The sequence below is a fragment of the Neophocaena asiaeorientalis genome, unplaced genomic scaffold (genome assembly GCF_003031525.2).
Source record: "Neophocaena asiaeorientalis asiaeorientalis breed wild unplaced genomic scaffold, Neophocaena_asiaeorientalis_V1.1 scaffold115, whole genome shotgun sequence".
NCBI classification, from domain to species: Eukaryota; Metazoa; Chordata; class Mammalia; order Artiodactyla; family Phocoenidae; genus Neophocaena; species Neophocaena asiaeorientalis.
In genome coordinates this window covers 266,257-286,871 of record NW_020173132.1, presented here as the reverse complement: position 1 = coordinate 286,871, position 20,615 = coordinate 266,257, and the positions used below count along the sequence as shown (strand labels likewise).

At 47.4% G+C, this 20,615-nt stretch overlaps 1 protein-coding gene across 1 annotated transcript in view; it reads left to right on the top strand.

Moving 5' to 3' along the window:
- PALLD (palladin, cytoskeletal associated protein) overlaps positions 1-20,615 on the top strand; it is a 384,184-nt gene that overhangs the window by 134,694 nt on the left and 228,875 nt on the right. The window contains exon 2 of the mRNA XM_024744116.1: positions 16,068-16,246. Within this exon, the coding sequence (XP_024599884.1) occupies positions 16,068-16,246 (179 nt within the window). The remainder of the gene's footprint in view (positions 1-16,067; positions 16,247-20,615) is intronic.

Sequence of the window (20,615 nt, the reverse complement as noted above, 5' to 3'; positions counted from 1 at the left end):
CGCTGAAGAATTACTGTGCGGAGGTCAGTAAATCACATGGGAAGCTGTGTGAGAAGCGTTCCATCTCCTCAGCATATTAGCTACAATTACGTTATTAGGCTCCAGAGTGTTGGGCAAATTCATTCTTTTAACTTTGCAGCAATCGACCTGGCAACAGATTTAACCGTTTCTTTAAATGTCTAAGTTTAACTCCTTAGTCACTGGCCAAAAACCTCTTTCTAATCCTACCAGAACTTCAGAGCTATTAAATACTTTAGTTCTTAGTCACTTAGAAATATAATGATGCTTTACGGGTAGAAGAGGGTAGGGAGAGGGAGGAATTTCTACTCCTCAGTGGCAGGGGGGTCGGTTCAGAAAGTGAGAGGTCGTGAGGATGAGTGTCTGCCTATTACGCATGTCGAGCACAAATACACATTTTGCATTGTATTCAGGAGAGTTACTTTTGAACAAAAGTGAAAATTTAGGGCTTCCCTGGTGGCGCAGTGGTTGAGAGTCCGCCTGCCGATGCAGGGGACGCGGGTTCGTGCCCTGGTCCGGGAAGATCCCACATGCCGCGGAGCGGCTGGGCCCGTGAGCCATGGCCGCTGAGCCTGCGTGTCCGGAGCCTGTGCTCCACAACGGGAGTGGCCACAGCAGTGAGAGGCCCGCGTACCGCAAAAAAAAAAAGTGAAAATTTAAAGATGAGTGATGCTGCACAATGCCCTAAAGGGCTGGTTTTACTTTAGTTTTGTTTTCCGTCAGCACTGAGAATGGACAACACATGACAGGGCAGAGGCAGGTGGGAACTTCTGCACAGAAGCTAGAAGCCTGGGGGGTTGCAATGCTGGGGGGGCACGGAGCTTGTGAACACACACACGCGCACGCACACACACACACACACACTTCTGCAGAGAATACAGACGTCTCTGCCGGTGGTCGAATACCAAGCAGAAGTCGGGATTTTTCTTTCCTTTTGGGTGGTGTGATTCTTCTCCAAGAAGAGTGTTGGAAAAATAAGAATGACATAAAAAATGGAGGTGGGGGGAAGTGTAGGATATTCAGAAAACCATCAAAGTACATTTGCAAAATAAATTTCATGAAAATTATTCTTTAGTTAAATGACAAACATTTGTATGTCTCTTCAGAGATCTCAAATGCACTTTTGAAAAATTAAATGACACCATGTTGGATTTGAATTTGAGCATGTGATTTCCTAACAAACATGTTTAAAGTCTGTGAAACAAAGCTAAAACACGGACCTCAGCAAAAGAAAATGGAAACTTTAGTACACATCAAATGAATAAGGAATATGACTAAATTTTGAAAGCCATTCTTTTAGAGGAAATACTCTCATTGACCCAGGTTTTTGTACAAAGTGTGAAATCCTTTGTTAAAAGATATTGTGTGATACAAACTGTTTAGAAACGAGGAAACGTTGTAGCAGTCTGTGTGCTGAGTATAAGTTCCACTTAACAGTTAATACATCCCTAATAAACCGTCCTAATTAAAAAGCCCCCAGAAGGTTCATTATCTTGATTAAATTAGGCTAATCTCATCAGTGCATCATAGTTAAGAGGATTGTGCCTTTCTTTTTTTTTGAGTTTTATTTATTTTTTTATACAGCAGGTTCTTATTAGTTCAGTATTCAGTGCAGCAGGCTTAGATCTTTTGTGCCACTTTAATTCATCAGCTGCTGTTGTTTGCTAAGAGAAAGGCTAGAGCCCGAGGCGTCCTGGTCTCCCAACCGATTATCCATCCAGTTCTTGGATCCTCTCTACAGGACCTGCCACCTGTTCTTCCACCTTCAGTAGATCTCGTGACAAGGAACTCAGTAGCTCATTTCTATCTGTTTCAGCTCTGGGTGTAGGGAATCATTTTAGCCATAAGAAACCTCAGGGAACTTTTTTAGATCCTTCAAAATTGATCTGACCTAGTACATGGGCAAATGTTTTTAAGCCTAGATTCATATAACCTGGAAAAACTGGACCAACGAAACATTAAGATCAGAGGGAGACTGATAATTCTTAGCAAAGGAATTGAGAAAAGGCATGAGTGTGAAACAGCGTCCAGGTGTAGCTCGGACCCTGCACCTTTGTGCAGAGCAGAGTAAACTCTTATCTCCCCAGCCGATGAACTGCCAGAATGATAGGATGTGAGGAAAGGCTTTCTCACGAGGTGCACAGACTGGAAAGGACTGAGTGAGCTACTGGTCACTCTTCCTCTTCCCAAGCGATGCTTAGGAGCCCCAGAGAGGGGCGGCCGAGGCAGAGCTCATAGGCTCTGGACGTCCCCAGACACATATTGGGCTGTGGGAATCGGAATTCTCCACAAGACACATTTCGAGTATATTGTCCTTTTCCTGCACAGCACACACATGGAGGCCTTCTCAGCAGTGACATTTTTAAAATGCAAAAAGCACAGATTTTTCTTTGCTATCCAAGCAGAGGAACTGTTACTGTTTTCTGTAACTAGTAAATACCGTTCGCTAAAGGCTTGCCCCTTGACCCCGCTGCACGAGGGTTTTTTCAGAGTTTTTTGTCCTGTTTTGTCTTATGCCAAGTCTTCAAGTCCCTCTGAAGTTCACAAGCTGTGTGTTGTGTGATCACAGTAGCTTCGGGGCGTGCAGAATGTAAGCTCTAAATAATGGCATGCAGGTGGGGGTCAGAAAGGAGAGCTTTCTCTTCATGGAAGTCTATACATTTTTCAAAGAAAAGGGTTTAAGTCTGCATCCGATTGTAACATTAATTTTAACACTTTTTAGAAATGTAGCCTGTTGGGATGAAATACCTGCTGTAGGTAATTTGCTCAGAAAAGCCCACTGCAGCGGAACCTGCCACTTTGTTTGTTGTTCAAACAGTCAAATAAAACGGGGTGCGGTCCGGTCGGCCCGCCCCGCTCACACATGCGGCCCCTCCCGCCCTGGTGCAGGTCCTCCAGGCTTGGAGCGGGGCCGGTGGCTGTCCCGGAAAACAGCTCACTTTTCTGCACATGCAAGAGTCTGTATTCACTCCAGGTTGTTGGGAGGAAGGGGACAGCTGCTGCTGTGGACCGCCTGTGTGGCTGTAGTCAGAAAGGTAACTGCAAACAGCATCTCCAGGGTGTGTGAGGCTCTTCCCGGAACTTGATTCCAGGCGTGAGTCAGACCTTGAATCCAGGGGTGTGTGTGTGGGGGGTTGTGGCCGTGTGTGTATGTGTGTGGTGTGTGTGTGGTTGTGTCTGTGGTTGTGTGTCTGTGGTTGTGTGTGTATGGTTGTGTGTGTGGTCGTGGCTGATGTGGTTGTGTGTGTGTGTATGGTTGTGTGTGTGTGGTTGTGGTTGTGTGTATGGTTGTGTGTGTTTGTGTGTGGCTGTGTGTACTGCACGTGCGGAAGGCACTCTGTGTCTAGTTGCTACTGACGGGAGCAGACCCCCTGCCAGCAGTGAGCTTCCTTCCACCCCTGACCCTTCTGTGATCGAATAGTCTCCTTGGAAAGCTGGCATCTGCACGCGCGGCTGGAAGGCACACAGAGTGGGCTCAAGGGATGGCGTTGGGATGGGGTGGCTTTGCTGGGGGTCCCCTGGGAAAAACTTACCTTGGAGCCCCATGTGTGCACAGGGTCCCTGAGCAGGCCGGCATGCACGTGAACTTCACACACGCGCGCTCTGCTTTCCACGTGTCTGTGGTTCCTCAGCGCCCACGTCAGCTTCACGGAGGCTCGGGAGGCTGGGCTCGTGAGGTTCAAGGTACGGGAGGTCCTGAGCCCCCAGCCTCTGCCGAGGAGCCGCCTGCCCGGGGCTGCCTCTCATTCCCCGTGCGGCTGCAGCTCCCTGGGGATGAGACGGGAGACAGAGAAGGAAGCCCTTTCAACCCTAAAAGGTGCAGCTTTTCCAGAAAGGGGTGCCCCTGCGTCTTCTGTCCCTCAGCACCATCAAGGCCGGAAACCGGGGGCCAGCTCACACACTGGGAAGAGTGGGAGGTGAGGCCTCCTGGACCTTGCTTTGAGGAGGGGTGTTCGCCTGCTGAGGGGAAAGCCGTCTTCAGTGTCGTGGTTTGTCACACGCAGTTAACTCTGGGGCTGTGCAGGAGTCGGAACAGAACTGTTCTGTGTGTGTTTCCATCCATCCGTGGGGTCGAGGAAGCAGGAGGGCCCGCTGCCCCTTCCCTGCCTTCGTTTTAGTCCCTTTGGGATTTCCTAATTCCGAGGCAGTCATTGTATGGAATGGACAAGTTCCAGAAGCACAGAAGACTGTGTTTCTAATAAACCACCTCCCACTTTATTCCCTTTGGAGTGCAGCTGGAGCTACAACAATAGCTAATGATTCCATGCTGTACCTGCAGCAACAAAGTAGCTGAAATTGCACCTCTGCTGTCTGGTGAAGCCGTCTCCTCCAGGTTCCCAGGCTTGGAAGGTTTGGAAACATCCAGCGTGTTTTCATCATGCAGGTAGCTTTGAAGCGACCTGTCAGGTCAAGCTGACTGAGTTTTGCGCTTGCATAGATGAACAGTGAGGATGAACCTACTTTTTAACCTGGGAATTGGTGAATGAGCGACAGGAGGTTTGGGGACCTTTCTCCCCTCGTGTTCGTGAGACTTGCTTTTGTCCACTCGTGGGAATGAATCACATTTACAGAGTGAAAATAGCCACTAAAGCCAAAGCCACACTTTCACGTTGCTCTGGCAGTGAAGTCTACACGGCTTTGCTGGCCACTGTCCCTGTGTGCTCCTGTCATTTCACTCAGAAATGCCCTGACTTGGACATTTTATTGTATGGTCACCTTGAGCATTTTCCAAAGGCAGGGAAAACCCAGTAACTTCACGTGCCATGGCAAAATGGCAGCTTATCAGAAAAAAGGGGAAGGAAAATTCTTAGAGTTAATAGTCAGGGGTAGTTGGGAGGTTAGCAATCAGCGTGTCACATTGACTCCTAAGAAAATGATGTTTAAACATAGCCTGTGAAATCAAGCATGGCAAATATGTCTCGATTCAGGTGCCAAGTCTAGCCAACTGGGAGTGGCTGCCCAGAGAAGGACTCAACCCGTTCTGGGGCTGGTGGAAAAAGAGGCATCTCACTCATGCCATCCTGGGCACTGGAAGAGGCAGTCAAAGGGGAGGCAGGTATCAAATGTCACTGTCGTAGGGTTAGATGGGATCTGGGTGATGATTCAACCCAGTGTGTGTCCATATCACGCTAAATCTTCAGCCTGATCCTCGAGGCACGTGTTCTGTGGTCCAGTAGGATTGAGAGTGATGCCTGCCATCTTTCCGCCTTGGAAATTCAGTGCACGTTGGCACACAGTGCTGAAAAGTTATATAGTAAAAACAGATGCACGTTGGCACACAGTGCTGAAAAGTTATATAGTAAAAACAGATGTTTAACTTGGTTTCCCTGGTATTCCATAAACCTATAGGCCGCAGAAGCCTTTTTCAACGGCATCTGCCCACTGGCTGCAGAACTACTTTCTAGGGACACATTGGAGGAAACGGGGGTCTAGTTCATTCCTCCCAAACAAGGAAGCTCAGCCCCGAAGAGAGAAGGACTGGGTCTTGTTCAGCTGGGCTGGTCTACGGACCAGGCAGAACCAGAACCGGACTGCAGACTCCCAGCCCTGATCCGCTAACTACCCTCTCAGGGTGGAACCGATTAGAAGCAGCCTGAGGTTGTAATAGCTTCTGGCAGCACACGGACTTGGTGTAAATTCCGCCTGTTTTTACAGTTGTGTGTTAGGGACAGTGATTAAATATTTGCCTCTTCACAGTGTCCAGACATGAGGCGACCTCTCATGGTCAGAACAAAACAAGGTCAAATTATTTTTGAAGTTTCATTTTTTCTAGGCTACTTGATCCCCCGCTGCCACCCCACATCTTTTATCTTCCTGTCTTGGGAGATAAAGTGATGATTAGAGGTTTGAATTGTTAGATGTGAGTCTGGTTTCAGTTCAAAATCTATTTTATCATTTCCTGGGCTTTGAATTTCAAAACATCCATCTATTTATTGGTCTCTTTTGGACCATAAGGTTAAAGTACATCTGTTGTCCACACAGATTTAGCTGTTGGCCCTCAAGCTAAGCGGTCATGAAATTATAGCCATAGTAGATTTAGCCAAGGAATAACTTCACTTTGGTCTGCCTATAAATCCACTCGACAGGATAAACATGGTGTGTCTTGTGGTTCATGGGAACACATGTAAAGAATTAAGAAATCTTTGGTGACAAGACGAAAACTGCTCCATACAAATTAATTGGTGCCTAATTGAGGATGCGTGAAGTGAGATACTGGCACACGGCCTGCCTGTGAGCGTAGGCATGAGCGGGGTTCGTGCCGGGCAGAGGTTGCCGGTTTCATGTTGGTGATTCTCCAGCTCAGGGCAGAGAGCTGCCCTTCCTTTGGGAGAAAGGGCACCTGGAAAACGGGACCATTGCTGAACCACTCCTGTCCCTGGTGTTTTCTCTACCCTTTATTTCCATTATATTAGCATTAAAGAAGCCGGTTTCTTTCTTTTCTCCAAGCACACGATTGCATGAAGCCACGTGGCTGCTTGCGCTTTGGAGAAGGGGCCGCTGTGGGCTGGATTTGCCTTTGTGCGATCACCACTGACACCCTTTGCAGATGACTTCTTCTGAGAAGTACGAATCAGTGGAGAAGCAAAGCAGAAAACTTTGACTGTAACTCGGTTTCCCCATGAGCGTAAGGGAACTGCCTTATAAGAGAGAATGAAAACTCAACTGTTTTTAAAGGCTTTCATTTCATAAGGCCTCCTTGTTTCAATTAACTGACTTCGGAGATTTACCGTTTTCCTTAGCAGCGTTGGAGAATGTTAGCCATGCTCCACTGATGAAGCTTCGTAAGTTTTATAAGTCAGATTTGTTCGTTTTAAAAGCCACATGTTTAAAATACAGGGTGCAGAAAATTTCCATGACACATCGTTGTGGTACAGAAAAATAAGGACAGCAAAAGAAACTGTGAGTCCTAAAATATATATTTCCTTTTAAGTGATAGTACTGGAATAGATAATACTAGTCAGCTTGGAAGCCGAGTGGTGCTCTATGTGGTTTTTTAACATAAACTATCCATCTCCCATGCTGGGAAGTATAAACTCTGCTTTGCCAGTGGATTTGTTAGTTCCTCTCATTTAGCAGTTGAATTTAGTGTCATAAAAACCAGCACTCTTCCCCTGTCTTGGAAAACCGGAGTGTTCTGAGCTTGCCCAGACGTATATCCCAGCTCCAGTATGCGGTTCTTAGCCAGCCTGCCAGGTGCCAGGGGTCAGAAGGGCAGGAAACAAGGAAAGCCACATTGTAAACGCTAAAATTGTCCTACGCTGTCCAAAATGGAAACCTCTGGTGGTCTCCAAAGACAGCTGCTTGCTCAGAAGCAGCTGCGATGCCCCTGATTTTACTTATTCTCCTGACCCCTCTCCACCCCAACTGAGGAGTTCCCAGGACTGCAGTCAGATGCAGGCGTTCTCCTCCAACATCGGACTCAGACCAAGTCAGCCATTACATTTAACCTCACCTCGAAATGTAGAAAGTGAACAATTAAATAGGAAACTCTTCTGTGTAAAACACCTTCTTGAATTTCAGTCCTATCACATCCCGCTTGGTGCCGTAATAGGAACCTTGAATTTCTGGCACTGTCTCATTTTTAGGCTGGAACGTTTGAAAAAAGTCCCGAGGAAAAAAAGACAGGCCACAAGAAGAAATATACATGTATATGTATATTAAAATGTTGTTGATTTCAAAATCCAGCACAGAATAATATAAAGAAATACGCCATCTTATAGAGCTTTAAATACTACAGTCCTTTTTTTCCGTACGTGTTATAAGCCTTTATGAATAAAAAGGAAAAATTCAAGACTCACCAAGTCCATCAGCATTATCCTGTCTCTAATAAATTGATTTCAACCTAAGTATTCTATGCATAGCAAGCTGAATCTGTAAGCTGGAGGCTATAACCAATCTTGAAAGATTTTTGAAGCAGTACGTGCTTCCATGTGGTAGGAAAACCCAATTTCATTAGGTGAGCTGATGTCTATAATTGGGATTTCTTCTCCGTTTTCCCTACTACTAGTCTCATGAGATGAAAAACCCGGTTTATCTTCCATCTGTACCCTGGTCAGTCCCTGGGTTGGAATTTAAGTGCAGTCAGTCCCTTGATGGATGAATAAATGATTGATGAGTGAATGGATGAATGAATGAGACTGCATCTCCTAACCCGTTTACATTTTATTTCTAAGTAATGCAGGGTTATTTTCATACCTCACTTAGTGGCCTCAAAATCTGACAACCAGTCTCGACTGGGTTGCTGTGACGCGAGCATCTCTTAATTCTTTTCACTGGGGATTTACCAGGCACACGGATGGGCAACGTTTGCTTCTCAGCTGCTGTCGAGTGGCAATTACCTAGCAGCTTAGTGGCTCCACAGAGATTAGAGGAAGAACCAGGAAACTTTGTTACAGCTTGTTTCTATCCATAGTAAAAAGCTCCATGAAAGGTGAAACTACAAGTATTGAGGAAAAGGAAATGTGCAGATTGTCTGGATTTAACCGTCCACTTTCTGTAGATAAATGGGAGCTGCCTGTATCTTCAGTACAGTGACAACTACTTCACAAGGTTGTGGAAGGTAAAACGAGGCCATATTTGCAAAGCACATAGCGTATAATAGGCATTTAATAAGTATTCATTCTCTTTCCCTTCATGTGAATCAAATAAGCCCTTAAGAACTACCACTGTTCCCAAACATTGTATCACCTCATCCTAACTGTGAGATTGTATTATACGGGTTTACCATTTTATAGTAACAGATTAGAAGTAGGACAGGAAGCTGAAATTTATCAGAGGTACAGAATGGGTATATAGATAGCTGGATTTGATTTTCTAATATGCTGTCCGGTGTCCTGTCCACTAAATAAATGGCTTCCAGGTATCAGAAATGGGATGAAAAAATGTCCAGGTGCCCTTCAGCGGAATTCTACCTGAGTAGGCTCTGTCTTGGCACAGGACATGTTTCCACACGGCTGCATCTCAACCAAGGTCTCTTTCCACTCTCACCTTGTAATAAATAGAAGCAGCTTTCAGGATCTGCAGGGAAGTGAAATGTGTTTTCTAGGAGACCAAGGGGAGGACGGCAGTGTGTTCCATTATAGACTTGCGCTTCAGTTGCTGTGTCGCCTGCCACTCCGAGGCACTCGGTTCCACTAGCTGAAGACGTTCTGGTCTGTTAATGACGTCTGCCTCGGGCTGGGGGGTGGCGGAGTGTCACACCTGTGCTGTGCCTTCCCCACACCCGGGCTGCGCTGATTTTGTGTGTTTACGTCGTAGACTGTCTGAAGCCACGCTAGCAATAAGAATTTAATTGGGAATAAATTGCAGGTCAAAACTGAATCAACAGCCCTGACGTTTACCTCTTCTTTAAAGAATAGTAGGTGTTTGGAGTTCTTTGCCCGGAAGCTGATGGAAATGTTAAGAAATTTAATGAAATAAAGTGACTTTAGCTCATCCGCTACCTCGTGGTGTCCAGACTTCAAACCTTCAGGATTTCTTAGGTCACATAAGAAGGTGATGTGTCTTTGATCGGCTACAGAAGAGCGGAGAAGACCGGTTTCCTCCTCTGATATATGCGTGGAGTTGATGATTTTGAGTTTCATGCTATGCCTTGTAGCTGCACTTCAGTTTGAGTAGGTGAGAGCAGATCAACTTCCCTCTGTGGACATCTTCAGGCAGAAATGACCAGGTACGACTTTGGCGGCCCCTCCCTCTGCGGAGCACAGGCTCCGGACGCGCAGGCTCAGCGGCCATGGCTCACGGGCCCAGCCGCTCCGCGGCACGTGGGATCCTCCCGGACCGGGGCACGCACCCGCGTCCCCTGCATCGGCAGGCGGACTCTCAACCGCTGCGCCACCAGGGAAGCCCCATAGGTGTTATTTTAACGATTTATCTGTTCCAGCCTGTCTTCATTTGTAAGCTCATTCTTCTCTGATGAGTTCAGTGTATGAAAAAGCAGGTGTTGTCATCATTCAGGTGTGGTGAGGCTGACAGGTCAGGAGGAGATGCCTCTGAAACGCTTGTATTACTCACAGGCCCCAGAGCAGGGAGCTCCCTGCGCCATGGGGTGGGGGAGGACAGGGGGTCCCCAGGGTGGGTCGGGAGGCAGAGCGGAAGGGGAGGGGGGGCCTTCACTGTGTCCCTGCAGGAAGGGTTGGTGGGTGGGGCAGGGGGAGGCCCCGGGGCTGCTCTGAATGGGGCCATCGGCTCTGGACTCGGGGCTGTCCTGGTTGTCACCGCCTGGCTGTGGGCGTTAGAGCAGGTGCACGGTGGCCCGAGTGGGAGGGCCTGTGGGGGGTGGGGGATGGGCTCTGGGTTGGTGAGTCTTACTGGAAAGGAGCCTGAAGGTGTCACTTACCATCTCCAGGAACCCGCAGCCCTGGGAGGGGCTACGTCTCCGAGGTCAGCCAGGCCAGCACGTCAAAGCGTCAGAAACACAGACGGTTAAAGACGTGCCAGGTAGGAGCCGTGTGCGGATACGGGGCTGGAGCTCACAGCCCTGGGGAGCTGTGTGAGCACGGCCATGAGGCCGGGCCCCGCCGAAGCCTCTGTCCTCGTGGGAGAGAACGGCAGGGGCAGAGCTCATTCCGTAGAAGGTGAAGGACTCATTGGGGGTCATGACAAGGTCAGGGACCCGACGTGGGTGCACAGCCTCAGAAACACCGCGATATCCTCGGACCCTTCAAAGAAGCAAAGCTGTTCATGACTTAGAGCTTTCATCAAATTCCTCCATCATTTCTTGAAGTATTTTTCATGCATTCACTAAATATACAACCTTTTCATTTCACCAAGAACCTCAGAATTATGAAGCTTTATAGCGAGGTCTCCTGTCCTCAGATGAAGAGCCTGGACTGGGAAGGTGAACGACTTTCCTACGGTCTCTGCCGAACATCCCCGTGAGGCCACTGCAGCTCCAGCCGTGAACCAGACACACGTTTATGTGAACAGTGGCTGGAGCCATGGGCCCTGCCTGGTGCCCCAGGGAGGCCCCCATTTCAATATCTGCAGCCTCTCCCCTACCCCAGGCCACACCCTGACGGCCCCCATCCCGACAGCGTAGAACTGGCCCCGTGGCAGGTCCTGGGCCCGTAACGCTCCGGCTTTCCCTGACCGTGTGGAAGCCACAGGATGACTCACGTTAAGTCTTAGGCTTGCTGCCCAATAGACAAATTTAGTCTTTTGTCTGCGCTGTTTCCTCCACGTGCTGCAACCTGAGATGCTTTAAAAATGTCGTCTGCGCTGTTTCCTCCACGTGCTGCAACCTGAGGTGCTTTAAAAATGTCGTCTGCGCGCTGCAACCTGAGATGCTTTAAAAATGTCGTCTGCGCTGTTTCCTCCACGTGCTGCAGCCTGAGATGCTTTAAAGATGTCGTCTGCGCTGTTTCCTCCGCGTGCTGCAGCCTGAGATGCTTTAAAGATGTCGTCTGCGCTGTTTCCTCCGCGTGCTGCAGCCTGAGATGCTTTAAAGATGTCGTCTGCGCTGTTTCCTCCGCGTGCTGCAGCCTGAGATGCTTTAAAGATGTCGTCTGCACTGTTTCCTCCGCGTGCTGCAACCTGAGGTGCTTTAAAGATGTCGTCTGCGCTGTTTCCTCCACGTGCTGCAACCTGAGATGCTTTAAAAATGTCGTCTGTGGGGCTAGAGAACAAAAAGCATGAGTGTTTAAAAAGCAAAAGCCAGGTCATCCCTGGGGTTTGTAAGGACCACCCACGTCACCACGTGCCATGTTGGTGTCACGAGGCACCATCCCCCAGACCAGAGAGGTGTGTTAGGCTGTGGCCAGAGTGCGTTTGTACCTGAACCTTTCTGCCAGTGCTCAGTGTAGTTCAGGTACTTTATTGTGTTTATCGATCATGTTCTTCAGGCTTACACTTATCGTCATTGCTCAGATTATAATCGGTCCTTTTTTTTTTGGTCTGTACCGTGCGGCTTGCGGGGTCTTAGGTCCCCGACGGGGGGGTCGAACCTGGGGCATGGCAGTGAAAGCATCGCGTCCTAACCACTGGACCACCAGGGAAGTCCCAGATTATAATTGGTCTTAATTCAGTTTTTAAAAACCGCAGGCTCTATGGGATGAATGTGCCAGAAAAGCATCGTGCAACATACACACGGGATGTTAGGAGATGCAAAATGAGAAAGAGTCGCATGGCCAAGTAAGATGAATGAATGCTGGATTAGACAACATTAACACTAATTTGTTTTCTGCAGGACTTCTCAGGGCCTTTAATAAGAAAATCTTAATTACATGAAGGAGCGATATATACATATACACGTATATAATAGGTAGCATCTTCCAAATCTGTTAGGCCACAGAGCCTTCACCATTTGTTGTTTTCTTGGGCAGCATATTCTAAAGTAACAAGTGGCAGGTAGTAAGTATTTTTAAAGCACCAACTAGGTGCAGTACACTATGGATCAATGAAAGAGAGTCCATTTCCTGGATGAGGAAGTAAGGCCTAAATGCATTAGGCCTCAAATCGTGATATAAAGAAACACCACGGAGGATGGGAAGTGACATAGTTATCAATTGTCAAGTGAATACGGCTACAATTTTTTGAGTGTAGAGGAGAGAGAAACAAACAGAACATATTTTTGCAGATACAGAACACGTACAATACGGCTTCTCTGCTCAAGAAGTGACAGTGCAGGCCCCGTGATGCAGGCTGGCCTGGTCCACGCGTGACAGACCGGAACTTCTTCCCCTTCACGTGAATGTGAATCACTGGGGTCTGAACCGACTCAGTGGGCTTGGGATGGTGGTCGAGATTCTGCGTTTCTTTTATTTTTTTAAATTTTTAATTTTTTTATTGAAGTACAGTTGATTTACAATGTTGTGTTAATTTCTGCTGTACGGCAAAGTGATTCAGTTATACATATATATATATATATATATATATATGTATTCTATTTTAAAGTATTCTTTTCCTTTATGGTTTATCACAGGATATTGAATACAGTTCCCTGTGCTCTATAGTAGGACCTTGTTGTTTATCCATTCTATATATAAAAGCTTATATCTGCTAACCCCAAACTCGCAATCCATCCCTCTGCTACCCTCTCCCCCTTGGCAACCGCCAGTCTGTTCTCTATGTCTGTGAGTCTGTTTCTGTTTCATAGACAGATTCGTTTGTGTCATATTTTAGATTCTACATATAAATGATATCATAGGATATTTGTCTTTCTCTGTCTGACTTACTTCAGTTACTGTGATCATCTCCAGGTCCTTCCATGTTACTGCACGTGGTATTATTTCATTCTTTTTTATGGCCGAGTAATATTCCATTGTATATATGTGCCACATCTTCTTTATCCATTCCTCTGTTGATGGACACTTAGGTTGTCTTCATGTCCTGGCTATTGTAAACAATGCTGCAGAGAACATTGGAGTGCATGTATCTTTTTGAATTATAGTTTTCTCAGGGTATATGCCCAGGAGTGGGATTGCTGGATCATGTGGTAGTTCTATTTTCAGTTTTCTGCGAGACCTCCAGAGATTCTGCATTTCTAACAAGCTCCTAAATGGTGCTGATGCCACTGGTCCAAGGACCACACTTTTCCTGTAAAATCCAGATAATAACTGTTGCAGGATTTGTGGGCCATGCAGTCTGGCCCAACAACCCAGCTGTCGCTGCAGCACGAAGGTGGCCACAGACACTGTGTTAGTTCAAGGGCACGGTTGTGATCCCCCAAGACTTTGTTTATAGACACTGAAATCTGACCTTTATATAATTTCCATGTGTCACAAAAGACTCGTCTGATTTTTTTCCTCACCTTTAAAAACATGGAAACCATTGCTTGGCTCACGGGCCTCAGGAAAGCAGGTGGTGGCCTGCAGGCTGTGTGCACAGCCTCAGGTCAGGGTGTCCCAGCTCTGGGGTGGCCGGCAGGGGTGTCCCAAGGAGCTTATCTAACCAAGGCAATCAATCGTCCTCTCTTTTAAACCTTAATTGCGTTTTTTCTTGCTCATTTTCCCTCTGACAGTTGGTTCTTATCTTTTTATGGCAGCGTAACTCACCCTAGGTAACGTACAGACACCTAGACTCTGGCCGGTTCCAGAGTCCACCAGGCTCGACTCTTCCAGGCCTCTAGTACCTGACGTGGTGCCGTCCATGTGGAAGATGCCCGGCAAGCGTGTGCTCAGTAGAGCTGAGTCTGTTGAAGGCACCTTTCGCTTGCTTGTGAGGAGAGCAGCTCCAGGGTGGGATGGGCACAGAGGGTGAGGAGAGAATTGCAGGGAGCAGAGAGGAAACAGGTCATACATGAGGGCTGCATAGGAAACGAGAACTCCATGCAGATATCTGACAGAAACAGGATTCGGATAGGAACATGATAGAAAAGAAAACCTGGGCCAAGTTATAGGAAAGCAGACAATAAAGATCTAAAGTTTAGGGAATGGTTCATGTTAGGGAAGAGTGTCGAGTGCTTTCACCTGCCACAGGATAAAGACTCCATAGCTTGCCAGGGATGAAGAGATCAATTAAAAGACTTCAGGTCAAGTAACCCTGGAGCCATAGACAGTTCTCCGGGCGGGGGGGCGGGGTGAGGATCTGGCCTGTGACTGTGGAAAGAGCAGAGAAGGAGGAACTAGAAAATGGTTCTCGGCCAGAATGTTCTCCAAGACTTTACGAAAACAAAGGAAATCACAAACTACTCAGAATCATGAAATACTGCCCTTCTTAACTGCCTCAAAAGCGATATACCTTGCATTGCATAGATGCTCAGTTGGCTGGTTCTTTTGTATGTTTTTTTTTGTTTTTGTTTTTGTGGTACGCGGGCCTCTCACTGCTGTGGCCTCGCCCGTTGCGGAGCACAGGCTCCAGACGCGCAGGCTCAGCGGTCATGGCTCACGGGCCCAGGCGCTCCGCAGCACGTGGGATCTTCCCGGACTGGGGCACGAACCCGCGTCCCCTGCATCGGCAGGCGGACTCTCAACCACTGCGCCACCAGGGAAGCCCTTTATATGGTTTTTAATTCCCGAAGTCATGTCTGTTCTTTTCCAAATATCCCGTACTTATTTTTTTTAATATAGTTTCTGGAGTTAATATGCTAAGTATTAGCAAACTGGCTTGTTTTATTAACTTTCAGACTAAATATAGACAGAAGCCTATATTATGCTATCTAAATGCAGAAAAGGTTAGTTTTCACTGACATAAAAATGATGCCAAGTCCAAAGAATTTTATAGAGGATCAGACTCAGGGAAAATCTCTCAGTGCTGATTAAGAGCTAAATGGACAATTCTGTCCCAGAGACTTCAGTCCTTTTAGTTGTCAGTGGCACGTTCCTTCGTATTTCTTTAAAACTAAATCACATTTGTGGGGAGGAGGGTTAGGGCAGCTTCGTATTTTTTTGTAAAAATCCTGTTGAGAGTTTGAGGTGCTCAGGGAATAAAGGAAAGGGTGTGAGGGGGAACCCGCATAGAAACAGTCTGGCCACCTGCCACCTCCCATACCAAGGGCCTGGTCGATGGGAAGGGGTGAGACCAGCAAGAATGAACTACAGAGCACTGCTGCCCCTGCCCGCATCATGGGGGCAGGGCACGCTGCTGGAAGGTTCTCTAAATATCGGAAATGTGGAAGGCGTTAACTCTGTTCCTGCCCAGCTGACCATGTCAACAGGAACATTGCTGCCCAGGGTCTGAAACATGACAATGTCTCCCTAGATACTGTACATTAAGTGTTTTGAGCGCAATATTTATATTACTTTCATATTTTTCTTTAGATAAGAACAATAGATAAAATTGTAATAGACGTGAGAGGCACTGGTGATAAAACATTTTTGTAAGACACTTGGAACTTGTGTTCCTTTCATTTTGTAACTGAAATGGTCTTTCCCAGTGTGATGATGTCCCTTATTTCCAGGAAAACCCATGGGAATTGTCTAGCCATGCATTTCATGGTCTCAAATGTAATAGCATTTAGTAAGGTCAGTAACACAGACACAGGTCTTTTTTTTTTTATCAGACAGGCATCTCGTTACATAGCATCTCGCCTTTCACTTCTGCTTTATTATTTTAAACGTCCCCTTTTCCTTTCTCTCCCTCCTGTCCTGGGACTTCCGTTTGGCCAGCAGATGGTTCTGTGAGGGGATCGAGCTGCACGACAGTCCCGACATCCGGATCCGCTGGGACGGGGGCGACCTGCACACGCTGGTCATAGCCGAGGCCTTTGAGGACGACACAGGGCGCTACACCTGCCTGGCCGCGAACCCCGGTGGCTCTGACACCACATCGGCCGAGGTGTTCATTGAAGGTACCCAGGGATGTGGGGTGGGGGCGTGGGCAGCCGAGTGGGCAGGGGCCCATTGCTTCTTGTGAACGTGGTTTTCCAACGTTGTGAGTCAAACCTCATTTGTCCTCCAGGACAGATAAATCGAGTGGCTCTGACACTTGGGTGTACGTCTACGTCGACAATGTCTGATGTCACCATTTGTTCCTTTTCATTTAAAACATTTCAGCTACGTGAATTTATTTAGAATACTAAGTGTCCAACTTATTTCTGGTTTCTCTGGTGGACGAAGAATGTGGGCATATTAAAATACTAGAAATACTAGACCTGTCAACCAAAGTTAAACTCTCAAAGACTTAGGAGATCATTCACAGGGATATGAAGCAGTTGAGTATTTTTAAATGTTCTCATTTCTATTAGATTCTAGAACTTTTCCTTTTTTGTTAGGATGCTGCTATTTCTGCTAAGTGTACCATGAACTTGTAATCACTAGGTCAGAAAATTTCCAGAATCAATGTTGCATTAAAGAGGGGTGGGCAGAGAGTAGACTATCTCTATTGTTCTAACAGTTCATTTTTGACGAGACTCAGCCTATAGGGAATTAGAAAACTTGCTATCAAAGTATATAGTTTACATCACTGTTGCATTTTTATCACTATCAATCACTTAACTTGGAAGTGGCTTAAATACCAGTGTTCTGTGTCCCTAAAGCCATAAATTGGTGAGTAGGCTTGTAATTGCTTGCATTTAAAAATAGTAGTTGGAACACAGAGAGAAAATTGAAATCCTCGAGGTCTCCAGTACCTTAATCTTCATCTTTTTACTAAATTTTTTTTTACTCTTTAATAGCACTAAATTTCTTTGTTTTTTAAAGTAGAAGAAAGCAAGATGTGAACCATTATTTATAGCCCTTGTAAGAACTGGTAAAAAAACAAAAAAATTTAGAAGTAACTGTCACTGCCAACTAAAACTATGTGCCTTTACTTTTAATAAAAGGGTCCCCTGCATTGTCTTTGCAAGCGTCTGTGAGCTCCTTCGGGGACTTTGTCCCGCTAATAAGAGCAAACCTTCTGTATTAACAATAAGTGATACTACATGGCACTTACATATACACACACGTGCAGACATGGTCACTTAAACCTCACCGTGAACCTGTGAGGTGTTATCAGGGTCCCCTTTTACACATGGGTAAACTGAGCCTGGGGAGGTGAAAGGGACCTGTCCAAAGTCACTCCAGGATTTGGACCCAGTCCGTCTTACTCCAGGGCCCATATCCTATTCACTATGTCACATATATCTCAAAGTGCTAAATGAACAGGAAAAGAATGGCAAAAAGATTTTTAGCATTTAATAAGCGAGCAGTGAGTATCAGTCATGGGCTGGCTGTGGAGCAAACTTCTTGAAGCATTTTAGAATACAGAGGAGGAAAGTTAAACTTCCATTAAAAAAAAAAACAAAACCCGTTTGCTAATGATGGTCAGATTTGTCTTTCGAAACCAAGGTCAACTAGAGCTGCTTAAAATTAAATGCTTTATTTGCTTTCAAGGTTGCTAGAAATGGGTACTTCAGTATGGATTGCTTCTGTACTACAGACATTAAATCATGTCAGTTTTACGTACTAGTCTACCAGCTCGATTCAGCCACGTTTATTAAGGCCTTGCTCTGTGCCAGACAGCTTGGTGCAGATATGATGGGGATGGGCCCTGCTATCAAGGAGTTTCCAATCCAACAGCCCAGATGGGCACATTTTTTAAAAAAGAATATAAAGTAAGTGATGTTATAAGTGATATAACAGAGATATTTAAAGTGTTATAAGGATACCAATGAACTTAAAAGATTAACTGCAAGGTATATAAGACACACTAACTTTCATAGAATAAGAGGAACTATTTCTCTGCCTTGGAAACCACTTCAGGATCTGACTCTGGAGGTCCAAAACATGCATGCCATGGTCTTTAACTTTATTTCATTAAATTGAGCTCTGCCACGTAGAAGCCCCTGCAGTGCAGTCCTCTCCTGCCTTCGGGGTCTCTGCACGAACTACTTAATGTGGGAAAAGCACCCCCAGTTCTACCTGCCACGCGTGGTCCATGCCCAGGGCTCCACAGAGGTGGCGGGTGTTCCCTGTGTCCCTTTTTGCACCCGAGGACCCTGCACTGGCTTAGACGGCCCACCAGCTGCGGGTCTGGCTTCAGATCTTTGTGCTGAGGAGAGGAGGGGTCTGGGCAGAGCCGGAATAAAGAGCCCTTAAGCATCAGCCTCCTAGGCCTCCTGGAAAGCGCGTTAGGAAACTGGCTCATCGTCCCCATGAAATATGGGTGATAACTTTTTTAAAGCCTGGTTTTGGTGTATTTTTATCCCTAAGAACAATTACATGAAATGGAAGAGAATTTCACATCAATTCTTAGGCTCCTATTATGACTGAAAGGAAGAAGTGTTTATGTTTTCCTTACTGCAGCACTAAATTAGACTTAGGAATATCTCTGTTGTCCCTAAACCACATTGCTGTTGCTATGTCAGCATGCAGGATGGGGGTGGAGGTGGGTACCAGAGGGTAGGAAGTTTTCTGTAGATTTAAAAACCTTGAGGAAACCTTCCCTAGAAGTTTAACAACCTACTGGTTGGAAACTGTCTAAATTTCACTGCCTTGCACAGCAACTTTTAGAATGATAACGAGGAAATTTCAGTTTAAGAACAGTAACTAAGGGGCTTGCCTGGTGGTGCAGTGGTTAAGAGTCCGCCTGCCAATGCAGGGGACACAGGTTCGAGCCCTGGTCTGGGAAGATCCCACATGCCGCAGAGCAGCTAAGGCCGTGCACCACAACTACTGAGACTGCGCTCAAGAGCCCGTGAGCCACAACTACTGAGCCTGCACTCTAGAGCCCGAGAGCCACAACTGCTCAGCCCACGTGCCACAACTCCCGAAGCCCATGCGTCTAGAGCCCGTGCTCCGTAACAAGAGAAGTCACTGCAATGAGAAGCCTGGCACCGCAACGAAGAGTAGCCCCGCTCGCCGCAACTAGAGAAAGCCCGCGTGCAGCAGCAAAGACCCAAGGCAGCCAAAAATTAAAAAAAAATTAAAAAAAAACAAAAACCCAAAACCAGGAACTAACTTTTATCTCCTAGTTTTAACTAGGAACCGAGCCCTGGTCTTCGTTTTCACCTGGATTATCTCATTTAATCCTTACAAAAATCACCCCATTCTGTGGCTGAGGAAATGGCAGCTTAGGGAGACTTGTAGGGCCCCAGACCTCACACAGACACTCACACTCCCCTGAGCTTCAAGGACTAAAGCCAGTCAGTGTGACCCCTTAAGTCTGAATAGCCACAGGGGAAAATGCAGGTGAACCTTGGGTCTTGGGGCAGCAGGGTCGTCATCTGCATCCAGTAACAGGCCTGGGATGTGTGCCTGGAACATCTCAGGACACCACTGAGCTTTTGGTCATGGGTCACGTGTTCACTGAAGGTGCCCTGGAAGGCAGGCAGTGGGCCAGGCACTGGGTGGGGACACTTGGCAGGACAGGCAGGCCTCGGTCCTCGCTGCGCTGACACTCCAGGAAAGGAGGGACGGGCCCCCCTCATAAATAACCCCAGCCCCAGCCAGCAGGTGCTGGGAAGAGAAGAAAGGTGGGTGAGAGTAGGGGGAGGAGGGCCTCCCTGAGGAGGTGACATCCGACCTCAGTCTGGACTCTGAGAGGAAGTGATGGGGAGGCCGATGGGGCAAGTGCTGCAGACAGAAGTAGGGGCGAGGCTTGGCAGGAGGGGTGGGTGTGTCCAGGAGCGCATAGGGTGGCAGCTGGGCGGCAGGCAGCTCACGCGGGTCGTGGCGCCTTGTGGTCACTGTTAGACGGCCGGCCTTTATTCTACCGAAAATCGCCACTTGCGGAGCGTTTAAACTGAAAAGTCAGATTATCTGATTTCCATTTTTAAAGTGAAGTTTGGCTTGTAATCGGGAGCCCGGTGAGAAGCGTGCCATGGCAGGACCGGACGGAGCTGGCAGGGCTGCAGGAGCACGCCGTGTAGATGTGGGCAGAGGCAGGCAGGCTGCAAAGCCGCATGGAGGGTTAGGTGTGGGCTGAGGGGCCACAGGAACGAGCAGACCGCGTGGATTTCGGCTCCACCGTTGGGCGTCTGTGAGGGGGGGGCGAGGAGTGGGCTGGGGCACAGAGGGACGTAGGTGATCCGTTTGCACAGCCGCATTTGGACGGCCGAGTGGACACAGGTGTGGGCAGGTGGCCATGCGGGTGCAGTGAGCGCCCAGGGCGAGGACGTGCACTTGGAGCTTCAGGATGTAGATGGTAACCGAAGACACGGGACTGGGCGGGACCGCGTCTGAGCCTGAGCGACCCTCCCCACGCACAGATGCTCCGGGAGGAGGTGCCGGCGCAGGAGC